At 38.0% G+C, this 25,466-nt stretch overlaps 1 protein-coding gene across 1 annotated transcript in view; it reads left to right on the top strand.

Moving 5' to 3' along the window:
• Positions 1 to 25,243, top strand: part of RNLS (renalase, FAD dependent amine oxidase) — a 270,444-nt gene extending 245,201 nt beyond the window's left edge. Inside the window, exon 7 of the mRNA XM_082674316.1 lies at positions 20,887 to 25,243. Coding sequence (XP_082530442.1) covers positions 20,887 to 21,039 — 153 coding nt within the window. The 3' untranslated portion in view covers positions 21,040 to 25,243. The remainder of the gene's footprint in view (positions 1 to 20,886) is intronic.
• Positions 25,244 to 25,466: the final 223 nt, after the last annotated feature.

Below are 25,466 nucleotides of genomic sequence, written 5' to 3'. Positions count from 1 at the left end.
TAACATAAATGTCAATTCACCCTTTTCCGTTGCCATCCCAGGACACAAGCTCTACCTGAAATGAATTCATGAATGTTTGTGTATAAATATGGTCTAATATAGTGCTTAAACTGAAGAGAAGAATGGTGTAGAAAGAGGGACAAAAAAGAAAGAACAGCCAACTGATTTTGAAGTTTCCCTCATCTCTGATTCCCCTTGCAGGAGAATCCTGCCCTTTATTTCTTCCAGCCTGGGTCTCACCCTTCATTCCTTTTCCTCCTTCCTCTGTCCTGCTTCACCCATACCTTCTCCTGTTCTTCCCTCTCCACCCGCTTCCTTCCCTTCTTTCTCACTGACAAACAAGTGATACAGCCCTTCAAACCCTCATTTTATAAAATCCTAGATAGACTACAGGACTGGGGTCCCTGCCTCAGGAAGCAGTGGGTGGTATGGATTCCCTATCCCAGGCCTCTCAGGCTGGACTCCCCATCTCCATGCATTTTATTTTTCTCTTCTTTTGTATCGCCTACCCTGCATCCTGGCACTCAGTGACCGTGGAGGGTAGGGAAGAAAAAAAGGAAGAGAGATCACAATGGTGAACACCCACATTGCGTAGTGCAACAGGCCTGGAGCTGGGCGATTCAAAGATGTGATCTCATTTAACATCAAAAGTAGCCTTATGAGGTTGCTATTTTTAACCCACTACAGCGATGAGAAAAAACAAAGCCTCAAGAACATGAAATAAATTCCCTAAGGTCCCATGGCTAGTAATGACAAAACTAGTCTACCTGCCTCTCAGGTCCTTCCCTCCTCTTCACTGACCCTCTGTTTTGAATGGCTGCTGTAACAAATTACTGCAAGTTTGGAAGCTTAAAACAACACAAATTTATTATCGTACAGTTCTGGAGGTCAGAGGTTCAAGATAGGTCTCAGTGAGACCCTCAATGAGGGTCTCAGCTAAAATCAAAGTGTCGGCAGGGCTGTGTTTCTTTCTCTAGGCTCTAAGAGAGAATCCATTTTCTGGCCATTTACATCTTCTAGAAGCTGCCCCCAATCTTTGGCTTGAGACCCCTTCCTCCATCTTTAAAGTCAGCAACAGCAGGTCAAGTTCTTCTCATATTGCGTCACTCTGACCTTTTCTCCTGCCTCAGTCTTCCTTAAAGGACCCTTGTGATTACATGGGACCCACCTGCATAATCTAGGACACTCTCCTCATCTCAGGGTCCAGTGACTGGCAACATTAATTCCAGCTGTATCCTTAACTCCTTCTTGAGATTTAACACTTACAAGTTCTAGGGGTTAGGATATAGACATCTTGGTGGGGGGAGCCTTATTTCTGCGTAGCACACCCTTCTTTCCCCCAGAATTCTTTGGTAGATTCCTTTATGAGGCAGTATCTCCCACTCCTCTCATAAAACCTCTGGGGAGAGCACCAGCCCTTTGAAGCTTTCAGAGCAGCCACTTTAGGAACCGGCTGCTCTCTGAAAGAGGTAAGGGAGTGCTTTGTGGGGGGGGCAGTTTTCTGTTTCCCTGATGATGCTCTTTGTGCCTTCTGCTGCCTCTAATGTCATATATCCACAGTGGCAGCAGGGGGGTGAAACATGGTTGTTCATTTATTCATTTGGTTAGTCGTTTATTCCATAAGCATTTAACGAATGCCTAGGACATGTCTAATACTCTGCCCATGGAATCCTAGAGACTAATCTTTGCTGAAAGCCTTCTCCTAAGACACTAAGTCAAATTTTTTGCCTTGAGTAGGATAACGCTGCTTTTTTGTGGGTGCTGCTTTTAAGGAAAGAGGCAGATCAAGAAAGAAGGCGTGTTTTAAAGACTTGGGAGCTGCTCTGTGCCTCCCATTTGGGGTTTGAATAAAACACTTGAGTAGGTGGTTCAAACAAACATAACAAAGCAATGGCATTTTTTTCATGATTCTCAGTTCCTCCCTTTTGCAGATATTTGCCTTCCATTATTTAAATGTTTATCCAGTTAATATAACTTGATGCCTAGGCTGTGATGCATTGAATTAAGATTTCTGTAACAAGTATGATATAGTAATCCATTCAGCAGAAGAGTAATAACTGATAACACCTTTCCATGTATATTGACAGGGGACACTTAATCAGTTTGATAACCCTAATACTCTCACCATTATTATTCGCTATGCCTTCCTTTGTTTCAAGTCTATCATGATGCCTTTCCCAAACTATAATAAATGTATGATTTGCTTGCGAGTTTAATGCTGATTTTCCCCCATCTTTCTGTAGTTCCTGAAAATTTCAGTGGCTTTTTCTCTCACTTAGCACATTCATGGATTACCTTATTTTTAAAAAATCACTGAATCTATTTCAAATACCAAGGAGATCAAGAGAGGAGTTTGATGGGGGGAGGAGAGTCAGGTGGTAAATGAATACCTTGGTATCTTTGGCAAAAATAAATGGATTTGGATTAGACTATTAAGCTTCTGCTGTAAAGTTAGAAATTAGTTATCTTCTATAGTTACGTTCTTTTCACTTGGTCTTTTGCCCTGAGACTGTACTTTCTCTCTCCTCAATGGCAGTCCTTTTATATTCTTTAAGGAGAAGGATGATGAACTCTTTAAGAATCTGATCAAAGCTATGAATATGAAGATGCTCATCCTTTCAAAATATACATGTACACATAAACACAAAATTGCATCTAATTATGAAAATTTATCAATATAAGCAACCTAAAAGTCCTCCCATGAATCCAGCATTAAGGACACCTGCTGTAAATGTTATACTCTATAACCCAAACAAATCAAGAACCCCTCATTAGCCCAGTCTTGTGTTGTAGTCTAAGAGACAAAATTCAACAACCAAAAGGAACGTAAAGTAATTCTCATCTTTACCAGTATCTTTTATAGAACTTTAAAGAATATCCAAAATTCATCATCCTTAGCAGTACTTTTTGAAGTTTCTCTTCTCATTCCTTGTATATCCCACTTCTAGAAGCTCCCTCAAATCTTTTTGCACCCTCAACTCTAGTTTTCCACAGAGTTTTCCCTGATAATTAGCCATGCAGGCTTATCTCTTTTTTTCTTTCCTCTCTTCAGCCTCCCATTCACATTCCTCACTTTTGACTCTATCTCTTTTTTTCCCCCCTTAGATAAATAAATCCTTTTCAATGCAAATTCCCCATTTTGGCTTCCTCAGGTCTTCCCCAGTTGATTACCTTGGTTGACATAGTACTGCCCAGGAGTCAGAAGGAATAAAAGAGAAAGAGGAAATGTGCAACAGCTTAAGGCCAGAATTTTCTTTAGAGGTTTGTGTTTGGTGTCTGGAGGGGGATGTGTACACAGAAAAGCCTGAGGTCACCCACATACTTACATTATTCCCTCATGAGATTAATTTCTGGCCGGTAGTGTCTGATTTCAGCATTGGAAGATCAGGTGGTAATTGATATTTCCATTTTTTCCTTTTCTTTCTTATGTATTTTCTATTTTATCCTCATTTTCTTCTCTTAGGCAGGTTGCAACTGAAAAGCAGGGACTGACTGATTGTATGAATATACCAAAATTATGAATCCAAATGACTGCCCCCTTCAACACAGTCAGTCACCCTAATGAGCCACACCCTTATTTTAACAAGGTCAGGCATCTCTTTCAGAGCCAGACACATATTCCTCAGCACGTAATCAGTTGAATCATGTCTTTGAAAGCTGAGCTTGAATTTAATGTTTTAGAAACAACCAAAGTCATTTGGACTTAAATCTTTTTAATAAATGGATGACCCATCTTGACAATTTTCTTAAATGTTTTTATAGAACTAAAGAAATATAGCTCTTTGTATTTAATCTGTTTTAACGTGTCTAGTAAGCTGATTCTAAAAGCTGCTACCCCTAAAAGACATTCGCCAGTGCATCACTACAGTTTTAACCATAAGGCCTTCTAGGATAAGTGCTTTGAAAGACAATAATCAGTTGTGTTTATCAGTTAAATACATTAGATGTTTTGTTTTGTAATTTATTTCTAGGATAAAATCATGCTCTTTTGGTCATTCTGCCACTAAGACTTTTCTCCCATATTTGTGTCTTGTAATTCCTGGATTTTTGATAACGTGGTGTGATTATGATCTTGGACTCTGGAGTCAGACAGACAGTCAAACCTCAGCTCTCCCTGTGCCTTTGAGCAAGCTAGACTGTAACTCTAAGCCTCAGGGCCCCATCTGTAAATGGTACAACTGAACCTCCCTCATAGGGTTGTGGTCAGAATAAAAGGAGAGAACACAGTAGAAAAACTAGCACAAAGCAAGTTACTACAAAACTAGCACGAAGCAAGTTCTCAATTAATATTATTAAACAGGGGTAGCAAGAGGAGGAGGAGAGGAGTGATTCCATGGTTATTTCTTAGTAGATGAGCTCTGTGTGTCTCTTGCTCTCCTTTCTGGTACCTCTCTTCATGCCCACATGCTGTCCTACTTTTTTATTTTTTCTTACTCTCTTCTCTTTTCAGAGTCTCTGTCTTTTCTCTTTGTTTCACATACACAAATAGTTCTGGACAAGGATATTTCAGAAGGACTGACTCAATGCCAGGGGCTGTGACACTAAGTCATACCATAGGGACTGTTAACATCAGACAAGATGAGATAAAAGTGGTGTATCCCTGTAGACACAAGGACAAGGAACTCTTGTCAGTTTTTTTCAGCTTATAGATTTTCAGCTTCTTGCCATTCATTCCGAAACTATCTTGTATGGTAATTTAACACAATTTATGACATGGGTCAAAATTTCCTGGCATGAAATTATGGCCACAAGAGCATTCTTGCCTATGTGCTGTAAGTTTATGGTAATATGGAGAGCCAAAACAGGCCCTTTGGGATCTATGGACTATGGCATGACCCAATCTACCAAGAGCAGGAAATCTAACAGGTGTCAGTCCTGAGCATTCCTTTGAGAATTCTCACCTCTTTCTCACTGGCACAGAACTAGCCAGTTGCTTCACTTTATTCTGAGGTAACTACATATGCATGAGATCATCAGCTGAGAAATCCTGATCATTGAATTAGGGATGTTCAGTCACAGTTTAATTGAAGTTTATGGGCAGATATTTCCCCTTTTCATAAAATTCCATATTATATGAGCTAGTCAACGCTTTAACACATATGAATTTAATTAAATCATTTTTTTTCAAGTACTCATGACAGGAATTTACCCTGCCACGTAGTCAGCATCACACTTTTTCAAAAAAGCTATTTTGAACAGTATTACTTTACAGAAAACTTTAAAAAGGAGTCTGTGTCATTTTTCCTGTACAAGTGCAAAATATATTCATCTGTGCCCAGTATTACTACTGAAAACTGGGTGATGGATGTTATTATATGGGTGTGGACAACCTAAAAGAAATAGGCCCTTTCCCATAAAGGGAAGTCCACTTGGTCTGTTTAGAGTAGACATCAGTATTATGCTCTAAAACTAACAAGCTGAACTAAAAAGTTCAGTTAACAAACGCTATTTATACCAACATTAGAAATTAATAATATATATTCATCTTTTCATTTAGCATACATTTATTGAGTTCCTACTATGTGCCAGACATTATACTGGATTCTAAAGACTCAAAGACAGCTCCCTTCATTCAAGGACCTTCCCATATAATCGATAAGGCTGACCAATAAGCAGGTAATCATGATATGGTACAGTTTGTTTTAAGAAAGGGATACACAATGGACTGTGTGCACACAGAGCGGATTTGAGGAGAAAGTGGTAATAAATAGCTTCCTAAACGAACATGTTATTTGAGCTAAATCCTACAAGATTAAGTCAGAGGGGCAAAGGGAATGATGTTGGAATGATGTTCTAACATTGTGTACACTTTCCCAGAGGCAGGAGAGTGCAAGATACATTCTTGTTTTTCATCTTGATCTTGCCATCATCTGTTATAGCATTCATATAAACCATGACAATCTACATCATCATTTTATTAGACAGTGTATATGCATAATCATTCTCTCTCTCTCTCTCTCTCTCAAAAATGCCATTTATTAATCCCCTACTCTGTGTAGCTCACTAGGCTCTGTATGTAACTCGCTTCATCTCTACCCTGTGAAGGTTTATACTTCTTCCCCATTGCATAGGTCAGAAAGTTGGGGAGTTGAGAGCTCAGTGCCTTGTGTCAGGTTCTTCCACTAGGACGTGGCAAATATGTAATTCAAACACAGGTCTATTTAAAATCTAGTGTTTTTAAACCCTCACTCTACTGATGGTAATTGAGATCTGGCTTTCCTCCCATTATGACACATTCTTCTACCATCATTCTGTTGGCTGCTGTCAGTTAGAAATAATAATTAACGTTTATACTCTGATTTTAGAAAGTACTTTTATACTTGTTTTCATTTGATCCTCACAACAATTCTGACAGATCAGGAAGCATCTTTGTTTAAATGAGGAAACTAAGGTTCAAATTGACTGGTTTGCCTAACATGACGCAATGAGTGAGCAGCACAATAGAAACTGAATATGTTACTTTTACATTCAAAAGTCCAAGTTTCACACTGTATACAAAAATTAACTAAAAATGGATCATAGACCTAAATATAATACCTTAAACTATAAAACTTCTAGATGAAAGCATAGGAGAAAATCTTTACAATCTTTGGTTTGGCAAACATTTCTTAGATAGCATGCAAAAAGCACAAACCATAAAAGAATAAATTGATAGGGCTTCCCTGGTGGCGCAGTGGTTGAGAGTCTGCCTGCCGGTGCAGGGGACACGGGTTCGTGCCCCGGTCCTGGAAGATCCCACATGCCGCGGAGTGGCTAGGCCCGTGAGCCATGGCCTCTGAGCCTGCACGTCCGGAGCCTGTGCTCCGCAACGGGAGAGGCCGCAACAGTGAGAGGCCCACATACCACAAAAAAATAATAATAATAAATAAATAAATAAATTGATAAATAGGGCTTGATCAAAATTTTAAAAATGTTTTTGAAAGGCAGTGTTAAGAAAATGAAAAGACAAGCCATAGACTTGGAAAAACATATATCTGATAAAAGACTGGTATCCAGAATATATAAAGAACATTCACAAATCAGTAATAAGAAAACAAATGGCCCAATCATTTAAAACTGGGCAAAAGATTTGAAAGAGCACTTCACAAAGGATAGGTGTGAATTTAACCATGGAGGTGTAAGAGTTCTACAATGAAACCACAAAACATTGCTGAAAGAAATTAAAGAAGACTTAAATAAATAAATGTTATCTCATGTTCATAGATCGCAAGACTTAATATTTTTATGATGACAATATTATCCAAAGTGACCTACAGATTTATTACAGTGTCTATCAAAATCCCAATGGCCTTTGCAGAAATGGAAAAGCTAATCCAAAAATTCACATGGAATTGCAAGGGACACCAAATAGCCAAAACAATCTTGAAAAAGAATAAAGTTGGAGGAGTTACATTTTCTGATTTCCAAACTTACTGCAAAGCTACCATAATCAAAACAGTGTGGTAATGACATAAGAATAGACATATAGATCATGGAATAGAATCAAGAGCCCAGAAATAAACCCATACCTGTGGTGAGTTGATTTCTGACAAGGTTCCCCAAAACATTCAATGGAAAAGGAATAGTCTCTTCAACATATAGTGCTGGAACAACAGGATATCCATATACAAAAGAATGAAGTTGGACCCTTACCTTACACCACATGCAAAAATTCACCTAAAATGGATTGAAAACATAAATATGTGAACTAAAATCATAAAACTCCTAGAAGACAACATAGGTGGTAAATCTTTATGACCTTGTATTCAGCAGTGGTTTCTTAAATATAAAACCAAAAGCATAAGTAACAAGAAAAAAAAGTAGGTAATGTGGACTTCATCAAAATTCAAACCTTGTGTGCACAGAAGGATTAGCAAGGAAGTGAAAAAACAACCCTAGAATAGGAGAAAATATTTGTGAATCACTTGTCTGATATGGGTCTACTATTCAGAATACATTAAGAACTCTTATAAATCAATAGCAAAAAGCCAAACCGTTCAATTTAAAACTGGGCAAAGGACTTGAATAGACATTTCTCCAAAGAAGATACAAATGGTCAACAAGCACATGAAAAGATGCCCACATCATTAGTCATTAAGGAAACACAAACTAAAACCAAATGAGATACCATTTCACAACCACTAAGATGGCTATAATTTTTTTAAAAAACGAAAAATAAGTGCTGGTAAGGATATAGAGAAATTGGAATGCTCGTACCTTGCTGGTGGGAATATAAAATGGTTTAGCCACTGTGGAAAACAGTTTGGCAGTTCCTCAATAAAACAAACATAGAATTACAGTATGATCAATCTATTCCAATACTCGGTATAAACCCAAAAGAATTGAAAACGTGTTCACATAAAACTGTATACACAAATGTTCACAACAGCATGATTCACAATAGCCAAAGGTAGAAACAAGCCAACTGATGAATGGATAAATATAATGTGGTATACTCATAAGATGGAATACCATTCAGCCATAAAAAGCAATGAAGTTGGTACATGCTACAGAATGGGTGAACCCTGAAAATGTTATGCTAAGTGAAAAAAACCAGACACAAAGGCCTCATCTTGAATGATTCCATTTATGTGAAATATCCAGAAAAAGCACATTCATAGAGACAGAAAATAAATGTTTGCCAGTGACTACTAATGATAAATTTCATGTTACATGTATTTTACCACCCACAAAAAAAAAGAAGAGATGTGGATGGCAAGCAAGCACACAAAAATATGCTGAACATCATTGGTCCTTGGGGAAATGCAAATTAAAATGATAATGAGATACCATGGCACACCTACTAGAATGGCTCAGATCAAAAATTCATCCCCAAATGCTGGCGGGGATGTGGAGCAACTGGAATTCTCATCTATCACCGTGGGAGTGCAGCAGGGCATGGCCCCTTAGGAAAAGAGTTTCACAGTGTCTTACGAAGTTAAATATACACTTACCATATGACCCAGCAACCCCACTCTTAGGAATTTACTCAAGAGAAATGAAGTCGTATATCCACATCAAAACTATATGTGAATGTTTGTAGCAGCTGTATTAAAAATAGGCAAAAACTAGAAATATCTCAAATATTAATTACCTGGTAATGGTCAAAACTGTTGCACATCCATAAATGCAAAACTACACTGTAATAAAATGGAACAAACTGATAATATTTGCAATAAACACGAGTAAATCTCAGAAGCATTATCTACGTGAAAGAATCCAGACTCATAGGCTACATACTGTATTATTCTATTTGTATGACTTTCTGGAATAGGCAAAACTGTAGGGACAAAACACTCACGCCAGGGGCTGTGATTAGGTGAATGGGTTTAACCAAAAAAAGAGGCACAAGGGAATTTGGGGGAGGCTGATGAGAACGTTCTCTATATTGTTTTATAGTGGTAGTTACACAGCTGTGTACGTTGTCAAAATTTATAGAACAGTACACATAAAAAAGAGTGAATTTTACTGTATGTAAATTATACCTCAATTAATCTGACTTTAAAAACCACTTGTTTTTTTAACCTCCACTATTGTCTGAGGAGCACAAGCATTGACCCTTTTATTTTCACAGTATTAAAAGTAGAAAGAAGGTTGTTTCTAGACCTGAAGATCAAAATGGCTGCAGTCTTTTTGCCATAATTTCAGAACCCAACCAAAAAGCTATTGGATCTGTTCAACATGAATGAGGACCAGAAAGAAATAATGGCCATGCTTCTGGGTTGTCAAGAAGAAGGGAAAGGGAGTGGGAGAAGGGATGAAGAAGGATTGAATTAGTGGGAAATTAAGCAGCTATTAACTTAAGTGGGGGAGAAGCAGTGATTAGACTCAGCTGAGTAGGAAAGATGATTTTTTTTTTTTTTTTTTTTTTTAAGCTTCTCTCTTGACTCAAAATATAAAGCATTTTTGGCCCTCTACATCCTTGGAGCCCAAGCAATTGGATCCTTTGAGAGATTGTGATGCAACATTTATATTTAGATGAAAACAAAAGGATTCAAGTCTGTTAAATCACCTTGTAAGTAGGAACTGGTTTTTGTACCCTCACACCTTATAGAGTGCTCGGCAGCTACCAGGAGCACAACAAATATTTGAAGAGTTAATGAATGAATATACTAAAACTTGCTGAAGGACAGAACGACTTTCTATTAAATTAAAAACTTTAAAGGGAAATGTAATACGACTGTTGTTTTGTCCATTATTACTGCCACAGTACTATAGAGAAAACAGTATCTCATTCTTTATTGTGTGCTTGTTCTGAATAAGTCATCAAAGTAGACTGCTCCAGTGTTTTCAGGACTTTAAAAGACAGAATAGGTCTAAAAGAATACAATGTAGACATCACCAATTGAATATACAGTTTCAGCAAGCTATGTCCTTTGCAGTTCGAGCCCGCTGAAGCTGCTACATGGATCGTAGAATTGATTCGTGGCACGTTCTGCCCGCATCTACCCAATGTTTTATTAAAATAGAATAGACAAATACCAATAAAGAGAAAAGCTACTCTGAGAATTGACCAAACCACATCACTTTCTTCACACCTAGGGTATTGCCACCGATAGTAATTTTACAGCAGCTCTCTGTGTACCAGATACAGAGCTCTGTAGCCAGAAGCCCAAAATACAAGCAAACCTTTCCCTAAAGCACAACAAAGAAACGGGTTTATGAAATCACCGTTAAATATAATAGAACACTGGAGAGATGAGTAGAACAGAGGCAAGATAAGATGATGCACATAACACATAAGAACCAATTTAAAATGTACCATCTCTGCAGGAAATCAACCATGTGTTGATAAAGCTCTTTATGAATTTAAGTACTATAACATAATATAGGATTGAGAGCCTCAAACACGAGTGACCAAAAGAGGTACAATACTTTTTAAGGAAATATACCTAAAAATAGATTAAATGGTATCATCGGCACCCTGAATGTATCATTATTATCCCAGTTCTGAGTATCACTTATCTTCAGTAATATGCGGTATATAGTTAAGAAATAATCCTTATCAACACTTTTCTTAAGAATGTAACAAATATATTCCATATGTCTGTGATTTCTGGCTGTGCCACAAAAATCTGCACATGGGGAGTTGACTCTTCTAAGAAAGAATTTTTAAAAGATAAAATAATTAGACATAAATTGGCTAGGTCATCCAGAAAAATTGTGTTTTTTATCCTTTGTCACACCTGTAGCTTTCAAGAATGTATTTACCATCTCTGAGGGAAAAAGTTATTTAAAGGATTATTTAGACTTTACGTCTGTGCAGGCTCAGCGCAGTTTAGCTATAATCTGTGGAAATAGCATAGACTGTGTCACCATGGTCTCCATCTTTTGAAATAAAGGCAGACATCTGTATATCCCTTTATACACATGCATAGGCATTCACACATACATACTCATCTAGTTCTATTTTATACCCCTTTCAAGGTACTCTTTATACAATGGCATTTTATGAGATGAGGGTGAATTTTCTGGGTATGAAACCATCTTTACTACCTATCTGAAGTTCAGACTGATTCAAATATTCCTAGTGCCTTTGCCTGGACTCCACAAAACGTGAGCTAGAGATAGAGAATTCAGCTTTCCAGGAGTGATGACGTAAGTGTCAGCGCAAGGATTATGGACACCAGAAGAGTTGTTTCCTGGACAATGAAGTTGCTCAAGAAAGGAATTAGAATGGTGAGGTGTGATGACACAGAAGGAAAAAGAAAAATTCAGAGACAGAGAAACCAAGGGAAGTTATTTTCATAGAGAAAAAAATTCCACGACATTTAAAGACCACTTGAACACTGAGAATTTAAAGCTTTCAAAAGTTTGAATTAGTTTTTTGTTCGCCCGTGTACATACATCCTTTGAGCAAACATTTATTCGATACCTACCATGTACAATGGAGATGTAAATGGAGATGCTGGAAATACAAGGATGAATAAAACACAGTTCCCATAGCTTTCTATTTCTGAGGACTCAAAAGGCTTTTAAAAATCAAGTATCTCTTACCAAGTTGTAATTTGGTGAGTTAAATGTAGAGGAATCAACGACGTCTTACTGCCTTTTCATCAAACTCCAGAGGGACCTTAAAAAAAAAAGAGAAAGAGATAGACACATTACATTTTTAATTTGGCCAATAGAAAACATTTTGTACTGTTAAAAAAAATCTGTATTCAACTTTCATTTCTCATATCTCCCTTTCCTGTATCACAGAAATTTACTTAGGGGTCAGTAGTATTTTTCACTATTGACACCACACTACAGTCTCATCTTTTTCAGAGTGCCTGGACTAGTTCCCCATCTATAAATATGTAAACAAACATTTCCACTGACATCAGCATAAGTTATGGTCTCTCCTTCATTTATTTACATTTCTCCCTGTTTTTGTAAACAGGCATATATAGATGCTTATAATCAATGCCTTGGGAATACGGTAAGAATGGGAAGATGTAAACAGAGAATCAATACAAACCACATTTACCTTCTAGGTACTTGCAATTTGGAGGTAGGTATGTATTCCACATTTGATTAAGTCTTTTTCCCCCATTCCTACTTTTCTCCACACCTTTTATGATTACTACCTGAAAATTTCGCTTCAGGTAAACAAACAAAATGTTTTACCCCAGATTCTAGGTCTATCTAGATTAATATTTGTATAAAAGGGAGGTTGTGCAAGTTTCTGGGAAGTAAGTTTTGCACAAGATTTTATTCCATTTTTTAAAATTACTCATCCACTCACCAAGTCCAAACTTAGGTTGTCCGGTGTTACCTGAGATTACTGATAGTTTTTCAAAGCCGACCTTTGCTTCTCCCGAACCCCTCTTTTATGGGCAACATTCCTCAGGCTGACAGAGACTCTGCTCTGAGCCACATCAGGCACCTCACCCCAGAGCAGTGGTTCCAAGCGTGTTTACTTCATGGACTAGTAAAATCCCTCTAACTATTTTGGGAACCAATATAATATTGCTATCTTTTTATTCTGCAGTTAAGAATTTAAAAAGTAAAACAAAGCTACAAGAATTTAATGCAAAGAATAACCCACCCAAAAATATGTAGTAAAGATATCACCTCATAACAATTTATAAATAGAATACATTTTGCTCTATTAAAAAGTTCATAATTCTTATTTTTTCTCTTCTTGCCATAGATTGACTTTTGGGAACCACTACCTTTGAGCTTTGCATAGGGGCTCTAAAGAATAAGTTAACCAAATATTCAATTTCTGCTGTTTATGTACTATGGCATGGGTTCAGGTTTACACTGGCAGCAGAGTAGAGGAAGTGAGGAAATGTATGAATCAGCTCCATACCATCTCAGGCCTCCTAGCTATTCATATTGCCCGTGTGGTCAGTACCTCACAAACACAATGGACAGGGGAAATGCCAACACAAAGATATTATTACTCAGAGCTTACCCCAATCAAGTTAGTGTGCAACTAGGAGACAATAAGATTTCCTTGAAATCCAGGGACAGTTTAAGGAAAGTCACCCTCTGACATTGGAATTGATTAAAAACCGATTCAAAAGATGTAGTGTGTGTATCAAAAGCACAAGTGACGGTTTAGACACCTCCATCTGCTGTCAAGACTCAGGCATACCCAAGTTTAAATAAAGTGACCCTGAAGAATGTAGAGCAACATAAGCAAACATAAAATTACCTACAGTCTTTTATAACACCAGAGCGTTTTTTTAATGTGAATTCTTTCAAATGCAATTGAGAAATAGGAGGGCAGTAGTACCACAGGGGAATCGTATTGGTTTTGTACATGTTTACGTTTTCTCACAAGCAAACAAATATTTGCTTCAGCAAATATGAAAATCTTAAGTAAAAAACTGAAAATCTCCAGAGGTCTCTTCCTTTAGTGCCATAGTGGCCGCTACAGAGGCCTCAAGAACCACTGGGTTTTACACCATGTTATGCTCTTCAGCAAAAGTGTAAGTGCTGATGAAATAACATTTCCCCTTTAGTAAAATGATGGACTGATGAAGAAGGCTATATCCTGGATATTTTTAATTTTGGTCAAATTGGTCTCTTCTAGAAGCAGCTTCCCCTCAGGACCTATTACATCTCAAAGGAGGAAGCATAAGCCCCAGAGTTTAGGCTGCAAAGATGTCCCTAGATTTAGAGGCTGGGAAAATGTTACTAATCTTGCTAGTCACTTTACTTTATTGTTTTTTTAGTGCTTTCAAAGTTCTTTAGGTTTTGAATTACCTGCACCAACTCTATCTTCCTACAAGCCCTGATACTTGTAACACACAGTTTTATAGAACTATGGTTGTAGCCAAAATATATGTATTTTATTTTCACCCAGCAGTCAAAGACCCGATGTGACCCATGGAAGGGCAATGGTCTAGAAGGAGGTTACTAAAAGGTTATTAGAAGGAATTGGAATTGAGCTTCCAGCATCATTAGAGGAAATGGCTCCTGATGTGATTCTAATTCTTGGCATTGAAATATCTCTGCTTTGGACAAAGGCAATGCATCAGACTCTCCTGGCTTAACGGGAAAAGCGGGGGGAAAAACAGTAAAGAATATTTAATTCTCTTATTTCTAATTACGTGTTTGCTCTGCAATCTTCTAATCCAGGATTGGTATATAGGATTCCTCTCAAGTGCCAACTCCAATTGACTGGTAGTGGCTGCCTGAAGCGATGAAGTGAGAAGGATGCTGAGGCCACTTCTGGGCTCAGTGGAGAAGAATGCCACAATTGATTAGTGATGTCTGTCAGGAGATACCGCACATGTGTCACCCCTATAATCTATGTTACAGTTGAGGAAATTTGCCTACTAAGATGAATGGTCTGGGCAGACAACAAGATTCGGTTCTGGAATCGGTAAATTTACCTTTGTGAATGAACAAATCGATTTTGTGATAACCAGTCCATCTCTGTCAGTTTCACCTGAGGCTGCTCATTTGGGTGAATTGAGAAAATGGAGGGTTTAAACCAGCAATGCTGAAGACCGTAGAAATCCTGACACTGAGATGCTGCTTGCCTGAAAAGGCCCTGCTTAAAGGATCCTGCCATTCAGTATCTTTGTCCTACTTATGCATTTACTAACTAGTAAGTTAGTAAATGCATAACAAGTACTTCTTCTCTTAGCCTATTTAATATTTGCCGTATTTTATCAATTGTAAGATGCCATCAAATCGGTATGCACCAGGAGACAGTCAGGATGTAGTGTTCACACATGTGAATTTGGTTATTTTTAGTGGTCTAACAGTGGGACCACCACCGCAACCCCTTGATATTTAAAGAAACAAATAATTTAAGGACCATTTGAGAACAGAATATGAGCCTTGGTTCCTCCCTAAAAACCTTTCTTTCCCACTGGAGAGAAAGTGCACAATCAGAACTTGGAGAACAGGTATCAGCGTCTTGGAGGAAAACCCCAGAAAGGACAATTCAGTGGAGCACCCTTGTAAGAAACGGTGCATGGCCAGCACTCAAGGTTGCACAGAGGACAGATTGTGCGGGGAACAGCATATGGACATTGATACCCTTAGTGAAAGCATGCTTCACAGAAGTCAAACTCTGAATGTGAAGATTCTGGAAAAGCTAACCAACTTATTCCCCTTTTATTTCCTTTTTATGTTTGCAAAAGATCTACATGTAGATAATTCTAAAAGAACTTCTCTAGTAAGTATAAAATAAAGCTTTGGGTCATGCTGACACCATTTTAAAAAATTTCTCATTGGTACTTAAAATACTGATGATGCCTTAGCTTCAGTGAAATGCAGTGTAATCTACATCCATAGCAAGCTGTAGCAAGCACCTGATTGTTCGTAGGTTGTCTAAGTTCTCTCAAGTTAGCTGCACAGCTAGGATTAAAGCTTATGAGACCTTAATTCTTGCCTAGGTCACTTGAATATCACCTAGTGCCATATTTCAGAAAGTAAATAAATGGGCTGACGGCCAACTAGAACGGGTCACCCTAAAATAGAGCCACCGTGGAGGCCAAATCAATGGGATTGTTCTATGGGTAGACTTCTGACAGTCCAAGGACAAGCTTTAGCTGTCAACATAGGTTTGGAAGAAAGAAGGTACATTGTCATGTGTGTCACTGAATTTTTTTGCTAACCATCAACTATAATTTTGTGGAAATACCCATTTAGCCTACTTGTCTGCCTCCCTCTTTCTTTTCATCTTTAATTTCATTCTTACCCCCAAGGGACTATTTTTGTGTGACTTTTCACAATTAATAATCATTATAAAAAGAAACTATTAGGTTAAATCATACAAAAGTTGACAGTATTTTACCATTTCTGACCTACAGAATCAGCAAATTTATGTAGTTTAATTTAATACATGACATAGGAGACGTTCACACACAGCAGTTCGCAGAGACATTTATCATTACCGAGAGCCTTCTAAGTACAATAGCTCTTCCATTTGAGCTTCTGCCAGCTCTGGGGGAGCCACTGAGCAACACTTCTTGTGTAGCTGGTTCCCTATGAACACCATTTGATCAACTATGTGTACGATATTCTGTCTTTTTTTAAACTCAATAAACATTTATTGCACACTTCATGTGGGCTAGGCACCATTTTCAGCCTTGGGTACAAAGATTAGTGCACCACAGTGTCCTCACTTTTCAGAGCATGCAGTCTAGGAAGGGAGACAGGCATGGACATAATTACAGTGCAAAATAGCAAGTAACATAATAGATATAAATAACATGCTGAAAAGGCACTTACCCTGCCTGGCAGAGCAAGAAGACCTCTGAGCAGGTGACATTTGTGCTAGTTCTTAAAGGATAAGCAAATTACTTGGCAGGAAAGACAGGGAACAATACAACATCACTAAGCAGAATGACTTGTTCAAAGTCACAGAAGCACAACAAAGGAGGATGTGCTTGAAGAACCTTAGTTTGAATGTAGATAGGACACATGGCAAAAGTGAGAGAAGCAGCAAGAGGGCAGGCTTGGATGGAGGTAAGACTGGGTTATGAAGGGCCTTCCGTGGGGGGCTGAGGAGTTTGCAGTTTATTCTGCAGGTGGAGAGGAGTCACAAGACACACATGGGTTTAAATCTCTTAGCTATAAAACTGCTTTTTCTGCTTTGAATTTGTATGTCCAGTCCAGTCATCACCTAAGTATATAGACCCATTATATTAGCGACCCACAGTATCAGCTGCTGCAGTCTGAGTTCTTTCTTACCCGCCCTGGCACACATGTGAGCCCAAGCATCCTGGATTTCCAAGGGGTTGTTTCAGCCCTGACATCTCTTTTAAACACAGTCATTGAGCTGTGGTTCCTCACTGTGGCTGGAAGCATAGCCAAAGGCTGCATTACTGTGAGAGATTGTGGCTTTGACAATTACGTGCTGCTCCACTGCAGGGCCCTCTACTTCACATGGGTGAAGGAGGCTGCCAACACACCCTTCATGTTTTCATATTTTCCTCACTGGGTAATTGTAAAATGGGCGAATCCACCTAAATGCAGCGAGATTGATTTCATCCCGACTGCAGACTGGCTAATCAGTGGCCCAGTTTTCCAGCCGTGTGATCTGGCATCTGGCACTTACCACTCATCAAATGAAATTACACAGCACCGATAAATGACCACCTCACCCCTAGGCAGAACCTTTTTCCTTAAGCTGCCTCCTGCTTAATACTTGTCTAATGTTTAACACCATGGTTTATCCATACAGGGATGTCAGCCGGAATGTATCAAAACTTTACTACAAATGGAGACTTATATATGTGTGTGTATAAACATAGACACACATATAGGTATATGTATATGAATATGTATGAATGATTTATCCCATTTATGTGAATTTTCCAGATGACTATTAAACATTTTTGTTTTATTTTACTTAAATTAAGTCTTTATGGAAACATTTCTGAAGGGGTTGGAGGGGCGAGTTCAGGAGTTCTGCTTTGTTTGAATGTTTGTTCACCTCTGAGCTTTCTGTCCTCAGGAAAGTAACAGTCTGAGTCTCAGCTTTCTCAGCTATAAAATGAGAATAATAGCAACTACCTCATAGGTTGCTGTGTGAATTAAGTGGGGTGTGCGTGTAACGCATTTGCTATGCAGTGAACATTCGAGAAATGCCAACAATTAATACTTTATGCATATTAGAGTTGATTCTGCAATATTGGGGCCTTCATCATGAGCATTAATGATTGCAGGAAGACTAATAGCTAGTACCCTTGGGGACTATTAAGAGCCAGAAAGTTATTTGCCCTCCACTAAATGACCCCAGACTGCCAGGCTTTTTCCCAGCCCTGTCTGGTTTTCGAGTGTTTCTACAGCACCCCTTGCTTTCAGACTACGAATTGTCATGTTCTAAAATCGCTAATATATAGGAGCCCAGCAGTTTCCTTTCTCCCTTAGTGTTTCACCGACAAATCAAATCATCCAACTTGTTTAAATTCCATCTAAAGCAGGAGATTAAAAAGCTCCGATTGAACACCCAAGTCTGTGCTTCAGTGTCTGTACTGTGTGCTATCTATTTTAGCCACTCAAAGGTCTTTTCTACCCATTTCAAGGCTATCGGCTATGGAAAGACAAATAGTGCACGATCTCACTTATATGTGGAATCTAAAATAGTCAAATGCATAGAAGCGGAGAGTAGAATGGTGATCGCCAGGGACTGGTGGGAGGGGAAAATAAGGAGATGTTGGTCAAAGGGTACAAAGTTTCAGTTATATATGATGAATCAGTCCCAGCAATCTAATGTACAGCAACATGACTATAGTTAATTATACTGTACTGTACACTTGAAATTTGCTAAGAGAGCAGATCTTATCAATTACCTTGACTATGGTGATTATTTTGCGATGTATACATATAATACAACATCAAGTTTTACATCTTAAATATATACAATTTTTATTTGTCAATTATACTTCAGTAAAGCTGGGGGGGGAAAGAAATTATGATTCAACATAATAAATTAAAACTATGACCTAATTGTCTTAAAAGATTATCTGCTATGTCTATGATAGATGATATTGCTATCAAGTGACCTCCAGAAAAGTGAGGGGATACTTTTAACATTTTACATTTGTATCTGATACAGGTCTTTAAAGGTCCATATCTTAAGTGATTCAAGAAGGAAATAATTGTACCACTTCTTTTTTTTAAAGCAAAATATGGCATATAAATAAAAATATCTATGCAAAGTTTTTCTGGTTTTAAAAAATTATAAAAGCGTATACTAACTCAGCCTATCAAAAACCTAAATCAGCTCCATAATCCAAATAGCATTTATACATTTCTTGATTTTTTGGTGTGATTTTTAAACAAGCAAATCCTCATGGGCCTTATTCTATTACTCTTCATGAAAACACTGTATAAGGGAGACCAGAACTGCCACGTTGTAGTCTATGTGAACGGCGCCCCCTGAAGTTGTGCGGGAAAGTAGTCCCAAGTGAGATCGCCTTTATAATAGCTTTGTGTAATTTGGTTTTTTAGGGAGTTTTTGGTGCTTCAGTAGCCAAACCACCAGTGTCCAAGATAAATACATTCATCTCCAGCTCATTCCACTTGCTGTGAATGCTTGTTAGCAACATACATTCCAACTTAGAGAATAATTTTTCCAGGAAATAACCTCTATACCTTTTTCATCATTTCAAATATTGTAAACCTGGTTCTACAAAATGAAGTAAGTCCCAGACTTCAGCTGATTCTCCTACTTTTGGCGCATATATAGTAAATTCTAAATTCTTAATAGACTTTATTTATAAATTTTGTGTTTTTAAAATTTGAAACACAATATTCCTCTTATTTTGCCTCTCAGTTATGTCCCTTCCTCCTGTCAGCCCTCTCCCCCAACACACACACACACACACACACACACACACACACACACACACACACACACACACACACACACACACACACACACACTGTGACCTGCCCCACAGATTCCTAAACAGTACCCATAGACTGTGATGTTTACACATGCTTCTCCTTCTCTTTGGAAAGCCCTATACCTGTTTCCTCCCCTGGCAAACTTTTATGTGTCCATCAGAACTCACATGAAGTGACCAGTCGTGCCCCTTTGAAGCTTTCTCTGTCCTCTGTCAGGTGTGCTGGCCTCCTCCCATGTGTTCTTATAGCACATCGCCTTTCACTCTGTCTTAGGCCTTAGACACTTACATGCCAGCAGTCATGCTGAACTGGAAACTCCTTAAGGACATGACCCTTTAAATCTCTTTTGAATCTACCTTGTCTGGCACATAGCAGGTCCTCAATAATAGGTGAATGATTTCATGAATTTTGTTCTCCCTAATGAAAAGATTAACTGTACTTTCAACTAATTTAGCAGATCATGACCTATTAATTTTGAAGTTCAATACACTTCTGGTTATCTTATCAAATAACTGAAAAAGTAAACATTTAAAAATTTCAATGTAAACACTTGGGCGAGAACCATGCAATTCTTCAGCTCTTCCAGGGAGACCAGATATGGTTACATTTGCACAGAGGAGCAATTTATGGAACTAGTTGGAAATATTCTATGTTTTCAGGCTATCTTCGTTACCAAGATTGAAAGTCAGTACCTAATTGACAATAAAAGGATATGGTGTTCTAATTAGTGGGAATAAAGGAAAAGAAGTCCTTGCCCTTGTGACTGATTGGTTTAGGAAAATGTTTTCATTCATAGAGGAAGGAGGAGGTCCTCCCTTTTTTTTTCCTCCCCATGGTGAAAAATTTCAAGCTGAATGACAATTAGCACTAATCTGGAACTTTATAAATTGTGATGTAGCCTTGCTAGTCAAACTGTGAGTGTATATTGTTTGCACTTAATCCTTAACTTAGCCAAGGGGCCTTGGCTTAGTGTTCCATTGCTCATTGGGAAACACCTTGATTTCTCCAGGTAGAGAAACGTTCCCCAGGTGGACATTGACGTGACAGCACAACAGAGCACAGAATGTCAATTTCAATTATTTTTTTTAACATTTTCAGGTTACAAGTGCTGCTGCCAACTCTCCCGGTCAAATGACTCTTCATCTCAAACCGTTTCTTGTGTGTGGAGGGGATGGATTTACTCAGTCCAGCTTTGATGGCTGCATCACTTCTGCCTTATGTGTTCTGGAAGCTTTAAAGAATCATATTTAGTACCTGTATTCTTATTTTTTACATGTACTTTGGGGTTTTCACAATTTTCTGTCATTGATTATTTCGTTTTATATTTTGTTGAGAGAAATTACCGGAAAAGTGTTCTTTACTGATTGTTATTTTTCATATGGAGTAAAAAATCAATTTTATAATTTCAATAGTTACAAGTCATGCTAGAATGAAATTCCTTGTACTTTATACTTTTCTCCACTTTTCTGAATTGCCATGTCTACTCCTTGTTGGAGGCAAAGTAGTGCTTAAGAAAAAAAAATGACTCTCCCCCCAAATTATGTCAAATCAAAGTAACAGTTCATGTTCAGAAACCTTTATTATTCTTTTGAAAATTTCAATCCCAAGTGAAGAATAATCATTATCAAGGCCTCATTATAAATCTTCAAGTATGTCCTTGATTCAGTATTTTTACAAATTACCAAACTACAAGATTCCTCCAAACTGTGGATAACAGAGTGTAATTTTTGTTTCTCATTTCTCTTCCAAGTTATTAAATGATCCTGAATTGTAGGTCACATATGTCATCATCTCTAAGAACGCAGTTTGGAGGGCAACTTGACTGACAAAGAAATGCCTCTTCAAATTTTCAGAAAATAACCAGATTCAACTTGACTTTCCAAGTCACACAGTACTTTTTAACCTCAGGAAAAAAAAAAATCCAGTCTTAATAGGAAAGATAAAAATTAAAGAGAAACTGAGAGAAATTATATTGATCTTTACCTTCTGCTATCTCCTGTGGCTAGTGCTGTTACTTTTATGTCCTCTGCAGTATGTGCTGTGGCATTTAGACTCTGTCAAGTTTAATGAATTTAATACAAAAAAATTTACTGAACCAGAAAATAGATGCACTTAAAACAGTTCAATATTTGCCAACTTAGCGGTTCAGCATATCACCCACATGCTTCAGTGACAACCCCATGACTTGCTGGCTGGAGAGAAATTGATCCCCAGCCTTCCAAACAAGCTACCTGTTGCTAATTTGGAAAGTGAAATGGTGAGTTCCATTTCGCCATTTGGAAAGGAAAGAAATTGTTGCAGCCTCTCAAACTGAGAAAAGTTCAACCAAAGACTCCTTAGCTTGGTAGTATTTAAAATCTCACACTTACGTGCCCACTATCATACATACACACACACAGGCACAGGCAGAATTTGTTTATGTAACTAGAGTGGGTTTTGTGATTCTATGAAATGTCATTATACATCTCCTATCAGCAATCACTTCATGGAAAACTGAAATGCCTACATGTGGTTAACATCACTTATTTTTGAAAGCATAGAAAGGAAAAGGGAAATTACTGTGATCTCTGGTATGATATGATAAAAATATTGAGATTTCTTTCATCATTTTGGCCTATATTTGATTAACATTTGTCTTTATTCTGGTTATACCCTTAAAATATGGTAAAACAGTACATTCAAATACATTAAGTAACTATTCTGTTTTTAACTAATATAATTCTGGAGCCATTTGAGTGAAAGCATACTGAAGATTTAAAAGCAATGTTATATGCATCTGATGAGTGTATATACTCCCAAGAAGAGAGAGAAAATGATTTATAAACGTGGAGTGGGTTACATACAGAAATTATTCTAAGCCATTACTGACGAGTTTTAATATCTATTCATTCGAAGTGTGTTTCCCTAATAATTGTGCATCTGCTTAAAGAAGACTATGGCAATACGAGAATGCACTCAACCCTGCTTAGTATGTAGATCCTTGTTACTTTGCTAATTTAATCATTTTGAAAATTCATTTTACATTTAGATCCATCTCTGATAGAAACAGACCAATTCCCTGATGCTCAAATAAGGAAAGAAAATGTTTCAAAAGTTTCTCTATTTTCATTTACCTCTTCCTCTTTAGAAATTGAAATGGATATGGGAATATCTTGTGCTAGAAGCCATCAAGCCTCAGATGGCCAGGATGCCCTAAATGACCCAGGGCAAAGGCAGCTAAGTCCCCTGAGAAATAGGGGTCAGCACCTTTTGGCAGAGTTACCAAGGTGTATGTATGTCAGCTCCACAGGACCACACAGCACCACAGTACTGCCAAACAAGAACTTTTATTAAACCAGCCAAGGAAATCTGCTCTGTTTTGAAAGGAGCATATTCAAGTGAGAGACGGCTTGAGCAGTGGGATGATTTAATACTTGTTAGCTGATAAATATAGACTTTGCTGGAATAAAACTTTATGATGCAGGGTTGAAAAGCTTAATTACTAAACTGTCTATACACATCTTGCTCAGGCAGCGAGGGTGACAAATTATAGCAGTCAAATAGTATTTTTCACCTCTGGCATTTCTGAAGGGGAAAAGTATGCCTAAAAACATCGAGAAAGCAGTAATAATCCCAGACCAGATATTACTGAGGGAAACGAAGACACGTCATTGAGTCACCAAGTCTTCTGTGCAAAATGCCACCATCACCACCCCTCCGCCTACTTACTACCTTGTTAAGTAAAAAGAACAAGGTCAATTTTACATTTATCTGGCATTTTATACATATATATATATATATATATATATATGTATGTATTTCCATCCTCCTAACATCTTGTGAAATAAACAGAGCAGAGAATTCTTATTCACATTTGACAAATGAGGAAACTGAGGCACAGAGATTGGCCAACCAAGGTCACATCATCAAATGCAGGACAAGAACCCAGGCCTCCCATGACCCATTTCTATTTACATGGCACCATGCCGGTGCCAGATGAACATGATAATTAAAGCTGAACTGAAATATTAGTTGGAGGTGCAGTCAGCACCATGTGGTCCTCTTACTGATGTTTCATTTCAGAGAGCTAACACTAATCCTGATGTGATGTATACAGGAATCTAATATAGAATAAAGTCTCCGTAAGTACTAGCTAAGTGATTTACATTCCTGTCATTTTCATTTGCTGGTTTATTTCCTTCCTTGGGGGGCACTTGCTGTGAAAAATGGCTGTATCCTAATGACACTGAATTTCAACCCAGCAGTAGTTGGTTAACAAACAGGCTTCCTCTGCATTCAGCGTTTCCTTCTGTATTCCTCTTTGTCTCTCTATTCCCTTTGTTTCATTCTCTGCTCTATTAGTTTCTACCATTTCTTTCTCCCCTCTTATTTTTCCCTCCCACTTCTTATCCTGTGTCCCTTCTCAGAAATCTGGAATATAAATGCGATCACATTATGACTCATAGCATTTGTAATTTTTTGCTTTAATATAATCTCTTTTCTCTAAAATTTAAAGCAGCCAATGCTGCATTTTATTCAAGTTGATAGGATAATCATTATTTTGATTTTTCAAAAGTAATGCAAGAATTCAAAACTATCTGTAGCTTTCAGGGATCTCAGTGCTAATAACCTAAAATATATATGCAAATCATGGTATCAGGCTCTGTGGTGGACACAATGGAATATAATTAGCCATCTCCACCTAAAGATGCTAGTTAGGGGAAGACAAGTCCCATAGAGTGGGAGGCATGGTAAAGGTACACGTTGGTGGAATCGCAGATAGTAAATAAGATGCTGTATCTCATGAAACTGGGAATCCTAAGAGAAAGAACCATGTTTCCTTGGAAGAGAGAGGGTCTCCAGACAGAAGCAAAGCTCCATCAAGAAAACACTTTCGACAGCATCCCTCCCCTCCACACCATAGCCGGGCAGACCTGGCTGACTCTAGGAATCCAAACTGGGTATCAGAGTGGTCAGGATAAGTGAGTACTTTCTGTGGAGAAGGCTCAGTGAAACACAGAATGTAGTCTCTGGGAAAAGGAAAAAGCCTTGGCAAACCTCAGACTAGCTAGTTCAGGACTGAGCTGCTAGAATCCAGTCTGGAATGTCCTTGTGTTTCAGCCAGGTAAGCCAGGGAGGGTTGAAATGGTACTGTGTCCTGTGTTTCCTTCTCAACAGACAGTAATTATAGTCCACTTAAGAGTTCACAGCAGAATCCGTCAAATGAACCTGCTAAGGAAAAAGAATTTCTAAGGAGTGTGTTAATTGAAAAGGCATGCAGAATCATAGAATCCTGGAATGTCTAAATTTAGAGCAACTTGGAGACCATTTAGACCAGTTCTTAGCCATTTTGGATTTTGAACCTACTAGAGAAGCTATGGAAAGCTACAAGATTTTCTCCTAACAACAGCAACAAAAATAACGATGCACATAGAGCCTGCTGGCTAGCTGCCTGTTTTTGTAAATAAAGTTTTATTGGAACGTAGCCTTGCCCACTTGTTTGTGTATCATCTGTGGCTGTTTTTGCACTACAACAGTAGCGAGGGGTGTTTGCAACAGAGACTGTATAGCCTACAAAGCCTAAAATAGTTCCTATCTCGTCTTTTAAGAAAAAATTTGCTGACTCCTGTTTTAGGGGGTTACAAACCCTCCAAAATCTATTTTTAAACACCCGGAGGTCTATGGACCTCAGATTAATA

The sequence above is a fragment of the Grampus griseus genome, assembly GCF_964374135.1.
Source record: "Grampus griseus genome assembly, chromosome: 16".
In the NCBI taxonomy this organism is placed as follows: Eukaryota; Metazoa; Chordata; class Mammalia; order Artiodactyla; family Delphinidae; genus Grampus; species Grampus griseus.
Note: the sequence above shows the minus strand (reverse complement) of the source record. Positions and strands in the feature narration are given on the sequence as shown.